Source organism: Mustelus asterias, chromosome 8 (genome assembly GCF_964213995.1).
Source record: "Mustelus asterias chromosome 8, sMusAst1.hap1.1, whole genome shotgun sequence".
Taxonomy (NCBI): domain Eukaryota; kingdom Metazoa; phylum Chordata; class Chondrichthyes; order Carcharhiniformes; family Triakidae; genus Mustelus; species Mustelus asterias.
Genome location: NC_135808.1, coordinates 124474267 through 124485927, shown reverse-complemented (window position 1 = coordinate 124485927; position 11661 = coordinate 124474267). Strand labels below are relative to the sequence as shown.

Here is an 11661-nt window from a genome sequence, read left to right as displayed (position 1 = left end):
CGCGCCGCTCCCTGGTCCAACTAGACCATTCTTTTGTATCCCTCCATTCCCACTCCGTTCATATGGCTGTCTAGATAAATCTTAAATGTTCCCAGTGTGCCCGCCTCCACCACCTTGCCTGGCAGCGCATTCCAGGTCCCCACCACCCTCTGTGTAAAATATGTCCGTCTGATATCTGTGTTAAACCTCCCCCCCTTCACCTTCAACCTATGACCCCTCGTGAACGTCACCACCGACCTGGGAAAAAGCTTCCCACCGTTCACCCTATCTATGCCTTTCATAATTTTATACACCTCTATTAAGTCTCCCCTCATCCTCCGTCTTTCCAGGGAGAACAACCCCAGTTTACCCAATCTCTCCTCATAACTAAGCCCCTCCATACCAGGCAACATCCTGGTAAACCTCCTCTGCACTCTCTCCAAAGCCTCCACGTCCTTCTGGTAGTGTGGCGACCAGAACTGGACGCAGTATTCCAAATGCGGCCGAACCAACGTTCTATACAACTGCAACATCAGACCCCAACTTTTATACTCTATGCCCCGTCCTATAAAGGCAAGCATGCCATAAGCCTTCTTCACCACCTTCTCCACCTGTGACGTCACTTTCAAGGATCTGTGGACTTGCACACCCAGGTCCCTCTGCGTATCTACACCCTTTATGGTTCTGCCATTTATCGTATAGCTCCTCCCTACATTATTTCTACCAAAATGCATCACTTCGCATTTATCAGGATTGAACTCCATCTGCCATTTCTTTGCCCAAATTTCCGGCCTATCTATATCCTTCTGTAGCTTCTGACGCGAATATACCTGCTTTTAGTGTGTGCTCTGTGATTTATCAGCAGCACGGTTGGTAAATAGACCATGCCCCCAACCTCCATGTGTAAACCAGTAGGCTTACCTTGACAAAGCAGAAGCGAATGTACTTCTCAAATTGGCTCTTGGCCTGGTCACTGACAAATGAGGTCACAGGGATGGCTGCCAGTCGCTGAAAGAAAATTAATGTTTTAAATTATAAACTCTTGAGCAATGTACAGAGATAGACGCATCCAGGTGCAATTCCATGGCCGCGATCTAACGTTGACTGTCGGCACAAATCCCGTAATGGCCACTAAATCTCCCAAGAAGCCTAAAATGGGATTTGCACTGGCGAGATCTCAGAACAAAATCCTCTGCACCGCCTCCCCCCCCCCCCCCTCCCTTCGCCTCCGATGACGTGATCAGGTTCACACCCAGGATGGGCGCAAGCCTGATTTACATAGATGAGCATACATTATAATATAATTATAGGGTTTGACGCCATAACATTTACCCTCTCCATATCCTCCCATCCAGTCGGCGTGATGTCACGCCGGTGCGAATCGCTACTGGGGGTGTGCCAACCTGGCAGCGCCATGGACTGGGGAGACCCATTGGGGGAGTTCCCCTTTATGTGTGGTGTGGTGTGGGGGGAATAGGGGGTGGGGGGGGGGGGTGCGGTGGAGGAGCTTTTATTTAAATTGGAGAGCAGAGCATCCTTTAAAAAGGGTGCCCCGATCTCAGGATTCTTGACCTTGCGGAATTCTTTAGGCTCCGCCCCTCCAGCTGACTGTGTGATTGCCGCTTCCCCTTTGAAATTGCACAAAGTGTTGTTTGATACGGCGAGAAAATCCGGCTGTGCCGCCTGCGAGCTGCACGTAGGTTTTCCTGCCTGAGCCAAGATTCAGCCCCATGTATCTGCATCGCACACGATCATAACAAGTAAACAACCATTCCAAAAGCAACCTATTATGGTGGTAAGGAAAACAAAGGTATGCTATATTTTAGTTCTCCAGTCTGTGTCTGTTTCCTATCCATCTTTCTTCCAACGTCAATTTTTATATCCATATTAAATGGAGTTTGCAGCATAGAAAAAGTCACTGCCATTTAATTGATCTACACCAGTGTTCATACCCTACATGAACTCCAAAAGAGAAAACGCTGGAAAATCTCAGCAGGTCTGGCAGCATCTATAAGGAGAGAAAAGAGCTGACATTTCGAGTCCAGATGACCCTTTGTCAGGAATGCTGCTCTTTTCTCTCCTTACAGATGCTGCCAGACCTGCTGAGATTTTCCAGCGTTTTCTCTTTTGGTTTCAGATTTGAGCATCTGCAGTAATTTTGCTTTTATCCCAGTGAAGAACTCCATCCCATTCACCTTTCCCACTCTTTCCCTTATAACTTCCTGTTCCCATCTCCCTCGTACATCCCACATTTATGAGTGCCTATGAAAACTTGCCATGCTGTAATTACACCCTCACGTCAATGATGGTGCTTTCATGTTTTGTACCTCCCAGTTTTGCATCTCCCAGTTCCTTGTCTTTTCTGCAAGTCTGTGTTCCAGCCAACTCTGCAGCATTTCCATCCAAAGCAATGGAAAAGAGGAATGAACTGCTTTAGTTTGCAGCAAGAAAAGAACTTTGCGAAAAGATGCTTTTAAGTGGATTCTTTTCTTGGATGGTTGTTAAATTAGAGGCTTTATTTTATACTGCAGTTTATTGATAGACACTGAACTCCGATAAAAGCAAATTACTGCAGATGCTGGAATCTGAAACCAAAAGAAAAAAATGCTGGAACATCTCAGCGGGTCTGGAAGCATCTGTAAAACTGAACTCCAATGCTTGGTAATGTGCCATGTGTTGGACCCAGCTTTGTAAAAAACCTGAGATCCTTCTGTCTGCAAAGCCATGGATATAAATTCTCTCTTTTTAAAGATTCATTCATGGACTGTGGGTGTTTCTGGCCAGGTCAGCCACGGATATCAATTCTGTCTTTTTTTAAATTCATTCACTGGATGTGGGTGTTGCTGGCTAGGCCAGCATTTATTGCCCATTCCTAACTGCCCTCAAGAAGGTGGTTAGCTGCCTTTTAAACCGCCGAAATCCAAGTGGCGTCGGTACACCCACAATGCTGTTAAGCAGGGAATTCCAGGATCTTGACCCAGTGACAGTGAAGAAACGTGATATGTTACCAAGTCAGGATTGTGAGTGCCTTGGAGGGCAACTTGCAGGTGGTAATCTTCCCATGTTTCTGCTACCCTTGTCCCTAGATAGTAGCAGTCGTGGGTTTGGAAGGTGCTGCTTAAGGAGCCTGGACAAGTTCCTGCAGTGTATCTTGTAGACGGCGGTGGAGAGAGTGAACGCTTGTGGATGGTTGCCAATCGAGCAGGCGGCTTTGCCTGGGTAGTGTCAAGCTTCTGGAGCTGCACTCATCCAGGCAAGTGGAGAATATTTCATTACACTCCTGACTTGTACTTTGTAGATGCAGACTTTGGGGAGTCAGGAGGTGAGTTACTCGCCATGGGATCCTGAGGCTCTGACATGCTTTGTCGCCACAGTATTTCTATGGCTAGTCCAGTTCAGTTTCTAGTCAATGGCAACCATCAAGATGTTGATAGTGGGGGATTCAGTGATGGCCCAATCCACCTAGTTTCTTTTTCCAAAGACAAATACGCTGAAGGTATAACTTCCTGTACAACACAAAATAAGAACATGATTTCTCTTCACCCAAAACACAAGACAAGGAGCTCTTGTGGCAGAGCGGGTAGTCCATATCTTTAAGCTAGAAGCTCTGATTTCGAGTACCACACCAGGAATAACGATGAAGGAAAACGCATTCATTTTGCGATCAAACAGGTTGATTATCAACCTATAAATCTTTTTGGTTTGATTTATTATTGTCACATTTATAAGCATTCAGTGAAAAGTATTGTTTCTTGCGCGCTATACAGACAAAGCATACATTCAAAGAGGAGGAAAGGAGAGAGTGCAGAATGTAGTGACATAGCTAGGGTGTAGAGAAAGTTCAACTTAATGTGAGATAGGTCCATTCAAAAGTCTGACAGCAGCAGGGAAGAAGCTGTTCTTGAATCGGTTGCTATGTGATCTCAGACTTTTGTATCTCTTTCCCGACGGAAGAAGGTGGAAGAGAGAATGTTTGGGGTGCGTGGGGTCCTTGATTATGCTGGCTGCTTTTCCAAGGCAGCGGGAAGTGTAGACAGAGTCAATGGATGAGAGGCTGGTTTGCGTGATGGATTGGGTTACATTCATGATCTTTTGTAGTTTCTTGTGGTCTTGGGCAGAGCAGGAGCCATACCAAGCTGTGATACAACCAGGGGAAGTTTTTGGAGGGTTTAAAAGTGCACCAAAGTATACAGCGGGCAGCATCGTAGTGGGCAGCAGAGTGAGTGGGAAGCTGAGTGAGCTGTCAGGGCTTTGGCTCACAGGGCTTGGACGAGCAGGGGTGAGTTTTTGTTTCCTTACACTCTTATTAACTTTTCACTGTCTTACTTGACATAAAGTGTCCAGTATGAGTGTGAAACCAGTGTGTTGTTCCCAGTGTAGGATGTGGGAAGTCCTGGAGGCATCTGGCCTCCCGGACATCCACATCTGTGAGGGGTGTGTCGAGCTGCGGTTCCTGAGAGACCGTGTTAGGGTTGGAGTCACACCCAGCACAGTGGAAGGTGGTTGTGGTTGTTGGAGGTCAATCATCTCAGTCCCAGGACATCACTGCAGGAGTTCATTCATCAGGATAGTGTCCTAGGTCCAACCATCTTCAGCTGCATCATCAATAATCTTCCTACCATCATAAGGTCATAAGTAGGGGTGTTTACTGATGATTGCACCAGCAAATTTTGGCACCATTTGTGACTCCTCAGATACTGAAGCAGTCAGTGTCTATATGCAGCAAGACCTGGACAACAATCAGGGTTGGGCTGATCGCTGGCAAGTCACATTTGCTCTGTACAAGTGCCAGGCAATGACCAAAAAGAAAGAATCTAACCATCTACACTTGACGATTAGTGCTGAATCCCCCTTTATCAACATCCTAGGAGTCAGCATTGACCAGAAACTGACTGGACTAGTCATATAAATACTGCGGGAACAAGAGCAAGTCAAAGGCTGGGAGTTCTGCTGTGAATATCTCATTTCCTGACTCGCCCAAGCTGCTCCAACATCTACTAAGGCACAAGTTAAGAATGTGTTCCACTTGCCTGGATGGGTGCAGCTCCAACAACACTGAAAAAGCTCAACACCATCCAGGACAAAGCAGTCTCCTTGACTGGCACGCTATCCAATAATGCCCAGTCCGCTGAAAGGCCTGTGTGAATCATATTGATGCCAACACCCTGATGTCAAGTTGGGTTAGGTTGATTGGTCATGCTAAATTGTCTCTTAGTGTCCCGGGATGTGTAGGTTAAAGGGATTGGCGGGATAAATGTGGGGGGTTGTAGGAATAGGGCCTGGATGGGATTGTTGTCGGTGTGGACTCGATGGACCGAATGGCCTCCTTCTGCACTGTAGGATTCTATCATCAATTCCCCATTCCATTTGGTGGATTCTGGACCTGCCTCTTTGCCCTACCTCTTTGCCTCTGTGTGGTGGAGATAGTGGTGATGCGGGTTGGAACTGTCTTCAGGCAGAGTGCTCAGGAAGAAGAATGAGGAAGAAGATTGGGAGCAGTATTTTCACCCGTCTCTTGAGTACAGAAGCAGACAGTTGAGCAGACAGGCTCGAAAATTCATGCTAGCTGTTTGGTGTGCTGATTTGCTGGCATCATCCAACCCAACAGGCGGGACCAGTGGCTGAAGGGTCACCCATCCACATGCAGAGGTTGGCCAACTGAGGATTGTTAATGGCCTATTAAAGCCTTTGTCAGAAGCTGATTAGAGTTTTCCAGTCGGCTCAACACCCAACTCCCACCCCCAGCCACTCCTGCGCTGAGGAGTCAGGGAGTAGACCAATTGCCTGGAGGTGGCCTCCTAGTGACAGAATGGGAGGGTGTGAGCAGATTTGGGGAGGTTTCCAGGCAGGCTTTGTGCACCCCCTCCCCCCCCCCCCCACCCCGCCCCCATCCCGGTGGCTTAGCCTCAGCTTGTGGCCATAGCCACTGAGACCATGGCAGGTTTTTCTGGCCCTCTTGCAACGTGCTTTCCAACAGTGGAGGCAGCTCGCCATCAGCCATTGGCAGGATCCTCCGGTCCTGCCAAAAGGTCTACAGAGTTATGTCTGGCTTACCTGCCCCTCGCCAGGGAACCTGCCATGGGTGAAGGGATCCCAATTTGACCTTCAGGTTGGGGTCCCGACCCCAAAGGCAAATTCTTATCCTGGAAGTTGAAATGCCACCATGGCAAATTGGGAATTTAAATTCTGTTAAATTTGGTTATTTTGTGAATTGTTACCAGGTAAGTTAGCATGTACTCGCATTCATATAGCACCTTTAACATCTTACAACATTAATAATCAAAGCTGCTGGGTTGCCATATTGGTTCACTAATATCCTTCAGGGAGAAGATCCAGCCTCCCCTACCTAATCTGTCCTGCACCCAATTTCAGTCCCACATTGTTAACGTCTTCATATTAATGTCTTAATGTTGGACGGCACGGTGGCACAATGGTTAGTACTGCTGCCTCACAGCATCAGAGACCCGGGTTCAATTCTGGCTCCAGGTCACAGTCTGTATAGAGTTTGCACGTTCTCCCCGTGTCTGCATGGGTTTTCTCTGGGTGCTCCGGTTTCCTTCCACAGTCCAAAGATGTGCGGATTCGGCTGATTGGCCATGCTAAATTGCCCCTTAGTGTCAGGGGATTGGCAGGGTAAATACGTGGGGTTACAGGGATAGGGCCTGGATGGGATTGTAGACGCAATAGGATGAATTGCCTCCTTCTGCACTGTAAGATTCTATGATTCAATAAATATAGCCTTGACAGCATCGCCCATATCCGCAGAATGGATACTAAAATAATCTTGATAATGGATACTAAAATAAACAGAAAAAAGACTTGCATTTCTATAGTGCCTTACATATCCTCAGGATGTCCCAGAATGTTTTATAGCCAATTAAAGTACATCTGAAGTGTAGTCAATGTTATAGTGTATGAAATAATAAAGTCCTGTGATTTGAATTTGCATGCATAGGAATATTACCATCGAGCAGATCAAAGGAGAAAACTAGTTTTAATAGCAGAATGGGGCCTCGAGCACAAATGCGAAATCATTGATTGACTCGAGTTTTCAAGGAGACACCAAGGACAACTATTTCCTTACACGCCTATACAATGTAAAATAATCATCTGCAAATGTGCCAATGCCTCAGCAAAAAGAGGGCCAGGAAATGTAAGTAAAAAATGAAAACTACCTGCTCGGGTCTCCTCTGATCAAAGCCATCTTCCTGCTCTTTTAGCCAAGTGAGAAGCTACAGTGACTTCATCGAACAAGCCTCTGGTTGAAATAGCAATGGCACCATTGGATATTCAAAGAAGAACCCTCGTTGGTTCTGACAAGAGTCTTTCCCACCTGCTCAGAAGAGCAAGTTCAATCTTGGACCCGTGGGAAGGCAGCAGAACTCGAAACAACTCAAAGGTGACCTTAACTAGCTGCTCAACCAATTACTGTCTTGACAGCTGGTTAAAGGCGGTACAATGGCACAGTGGTTAGCACTGCTGCCTCACAATGCCAGGGACCTGGGTTCGATTCCCAGCTTGGGTCACTGTCTGTGTGGAGTTTGCACGTTCTCCCCGTGTCTGCGTGGCTTTCCTCTGGGTGCTCCTGTTTCCTCCCACAGTCCAAAGATGTGCAGGTAAGGCGCATTGGCCATGCTAAATTGTCCCTTATTGTCCCAGGATGAGTAGGGATTAGTGAGGTAAGATGGCAGATGTGGGATTACGGGGATAGGGCCTGGGTGGGATTGTTGTTGGTGCAGACTCGATGGGCTGAATGGCCTCCTTCTGCACTACAGGGCTTCTATTCTAAGGTTGCTCCTTAGAATATTAGAAATGAAGGTCGGGATTTTCCATCTGTTCCTACCCACCTCATGGCATGTTTTGCGGTGGCGGAAGCAGACCACCATTGGCTGGCAGCAGGATCTTCCATTCCCACCACTGTCAGTGGGTTTTCTCATTGTTCACAACCTCTACTGCCAGGGAACTCGCAGCGGGGGACTGCTGTCAGTGGGACCAGTTAATCCACTGGTCGCAACAGCTGGAAAATCCTGCCAACAGCTTATGATCTATACAGCTTCTGCCTTTGCTACTACCTGAATCGCTGTAAATTGGGAGAGGGGAGTGCGGAGCGAGACAGGGTAGATGCAGGGAGGATGTTCCCGATGCTGGGGGAGTCCAGAGCAGAGGTCACAGTCTGAGGATTCAGGGTAGACCATTTAGGATGGAGATGAGGAGACATTTCTTCACCCAAAGAGTGGTGAGCCTGTGGAATTCATTACCACAGGAAGTAGTTAATGCCAAAACATTGAATGTATTCAAGAGGCGGCTGGATATAGCACTTGGGGCGAATGGGATCAAAGGTTATGGGGAGAAAGCAGGATTAGGTTATTGAGTTGGATGATCAGCCATTATCGTGATGAATGGCGGAGCAGGCTCGAAGGACCGAATGGCCTCCTCCTGCTCCTATCTTCTATGTTACATTTCAACTTAGGAAGGAGTCTCTGCTGCATATCTCTCTATGACAGAAACGATGATAGCTGAACCATGGACTACTTTCAGGGAGATAGTATTGTAGGCAATGTTAAGGTATAGTCCCTTGAAGGGGAAAGGTAGGACAAATAAATCTAGAGCACCTTGGATGATAAGAGAGATGGAGGTGAAGGTGAAGGTGATGGAGGAAGAAGCACACTTATGACAGATATCAGGTAGAAAATACAATGGAGGATCAGGCTGAATATAGAAGGACCAGAGAGAAGTGAAAATCTAAGAAGAAAAGCAAGGAGGGAGTATGAAAAATGAATAGCAGCTAACACAAAAGGGAATCCCAAGAAATTGAAGAGGCACTGGTGATAATTTTCCAGTCTTCCTTACACAGGGGTGGTGCTGGAGGACAGGGGAATTATATCCTTCTTCAAAAAAATGGGTGCACAGGATAATGTAGCAACTAAAACTAGGCTTCAGTCGTAGGGAAACTTCTGGAAACTATAGTTCGGAACAACAATCAGTGGTCACTTATGACAAGTGCCGGATTAAGGAAGGCCAGCATGGATTCATTAAGGGAAGATCATGTTTAACTAACTTGCTGGAGTGTTTTGAAGAGGTAACAAAGAGGGTTGATAAGGGCAACACTGTTGATGTGGTGTAGGTGGAATTTTAAAATGCATTTGGCATAGTGTCGCATGACAGACTTGCGAGCAAAATTCTAGCTCATGGAATAAAAGAGAAAGTAGGCACTTGTTTAAGAAACTGGCTGAGTGACAGGAAACTGAGAGTAGTGATAAATAGTTGTTTTATAGATTGGAGGAAGGTTTGTAGTGGAGTTCTCCAGGGGTCAGTGTTGGAACCCTTGCTCTTACTGATTTATATTAACAAGCTAGACGATGATGTGCAGGGCAGGATTTCAAAATTTTAAATTTTGCAGATGACATGAAGATTGAAAGTGTTGTCAACTGTGATGAGGATAGTCTAAAGGAGGTGCAGGAACAAAGAGACCTCGGTATAGATATACATAAGTCATCAAAAGTGGCAGGGCATGTTGAAAGAGCAGTCAATAGAGAATATTGTATCCTAGGTTTTATTAATAAGGGCATTGAGTACAAGAGTAAGGAGGTCATGTTGAACTTGTATACGGCACAAGTTAGGCCTCATCTGGAGTACTGCGTTCAGTTCTAGATACCAGACTTGAGGTAGGATATGAAGGCATTGGAGCGAGTACAGAGGAGATTCACAAGAATGATTCCAGGGATAACCAACTGCAACTATGAGGATAAATTGGAGAGGTTGGGACTGATTTCCTTGGAGAAAACAAGGCTGAGAGGAGACTTGATAGAGGTATTCTAGATCCTGATATGTATGGACAGGGTAAATAGTGAGAAACTGGCCTCTTTCAAGAATACGTCAAGAGCTGAAGGGCACAGATTCAAAATAATGGGGAAAAGGTGTAGAAGTGATGAGAGGAATAATCTTTTCACCCAGAAATCTGGAATGAGCTTCCTGATATGGTAGTGAAGGCAGGTTTGAAACATAGAAACTTAGAAATTGGCACCAGGAGTAGGCCATTCTGCCCTTCAAGCCTGCACCTCCATTCAATATGATCATGGTTGATCATGCACTTTCAGTATCCCACTCCTGCTTTCTCTCCATACCCCTTGATCCCTTTAGCCACAAGGGCCACATCCAGCTCCCTCTTGAACATATCGAATGAACTGACCCCAACAGCTTTCTGTGGTCGAGAATTCCACAGGTTCACAACTCTCTGAGTGAAGAGGTTCTTCCTCATCTCAGTCCTGAATTGCTTACCCCTTATTCTTAGACTGTGACTCCTAGTGTTGGACTTCCCCAACTACAGGAACATTCTTCCAGCATCTGACCTGTCCAGTTCCATTATATTATAATATATAATAATTATCATATTATATTGTTATATTATTATAGTATAGCATTATATTATATCCCTATCCAGTTTGACTGAGGAATTCAATAGGGAATTGGATAGCTATCGGAAAAGAAAGATCAACATAGGTCCAAATATTCTGATGAAAGATTATTGACTCAAAATATCTGCTTTTCTCTCCACACGGGCTTCTTGACCTTCTGAGTACTTCCAGCAATTTTTGTTTTCATCTCATGTTTTGTGGAGGCTCTGCGAATCTTTAGAAACAGCAGTCAGGACCCAGGTCTGAAAGTTCAGTGGCACAGTGGTTAGCACTGCTGCCTCACAGCACCAGGGACCCAGGTTCGATTCCTGGCTTGGGTCACTGTCTGTGCGGAGTTTACACATTCTCCCAGTCCCCGTGGGTTTCCTCCGGGTGCTCCGGTTTCCTCCCACAGTCCAAACGACGTGCTGGTTAGGTGCATTGGCCATGCTAAATTCTCCCTCAGTGTACCCGAACAGGCGCCGGAGTGTGGCGACTAGCAGATTTTCCCAGTAACTTCATTGTAGCGTTAATGTAAGCCTACTTGTGACGCTTATAAACTTAAAACTTTCCTGTTAGCTAACCAATCTCCAATCCATGACAATATGTTGCCCCTTACACCATGAACCTTTATTTTCTGCAATAACCTTTGATGTGACACCTTATCAAATGCCTTCTGAAAATCTAGGTACAGTACATCAACTGGTTCCACTTCCTCCACAGCACAGGTTACTTCTTCAAAGAATTCCAATAAATTGGTGAAGCAGTATTTCCCCTCTGAAAAAAACCATGCTGACTCTGCCTGATTACTTTGAATTTATCTAGGTACCTCATTAGAGCACATTTAATAAGAGCTTCTCATATTTTCCCTCTGACAGATGATAAGCTAGCCTGTAGTTTCCTGCTTTCTGTCTTCCTCCCTATTTGAACAAAGGAGTTACATTCGCTATTTTCCAATCTCATGGAATCTTCTCCAAGTCCAGGGAATTTTAGAAAGCATCGGGGGGGGGGGGGGGGGGGGGGGATTCTCCCAAAAGTATTGAATTGGTGGGAAAACTGTTCTGGATCACGACTGTTTTCTCAGTTCAACTTCACACTCGAATCTGCCCACTCTGTGCAATGCAGAGGTCCCAGTCATGAATATCATTAAAAACCCAAGGGACGGGGCCTTTTCACGCTGGAGTTTGACCGTTCTGGAACCCTGCGCATGCGCAGTGGCCCCGATCTGGCAGTCTCCCCCTTTGCTGGCCAGCCCGGGACTCCTGCAGTGCTGCCCCTCCAGTTCCCC

General features: G+C 46.2%; 1 protein-coding gene across 3 annotated transcripts in view; it reads right to left on the bottom strand.

Annotated features, from left to right (window-relative positions):
- Positions 1-11661, bottom strand: part of LOC144497522 (kynurenine--oxoglutarate transaminase 3-like) — a 52691-nt gene that overhangs the window by 4241 nt on the left and 36789 nt on the right. For all 3 annotated transcript variants that reach the window (XM_078218914.1, XM_078218915.1, XM_078218916.1), the window contains one exon: positions 901-987. In XM_078218914.1, the coding sequence (XP_078075040.1) occupies positions 901-987 (87 nt within the window). The remainder of the gene's footprint in view (positions 1-900; positions 988-11661) is intronic.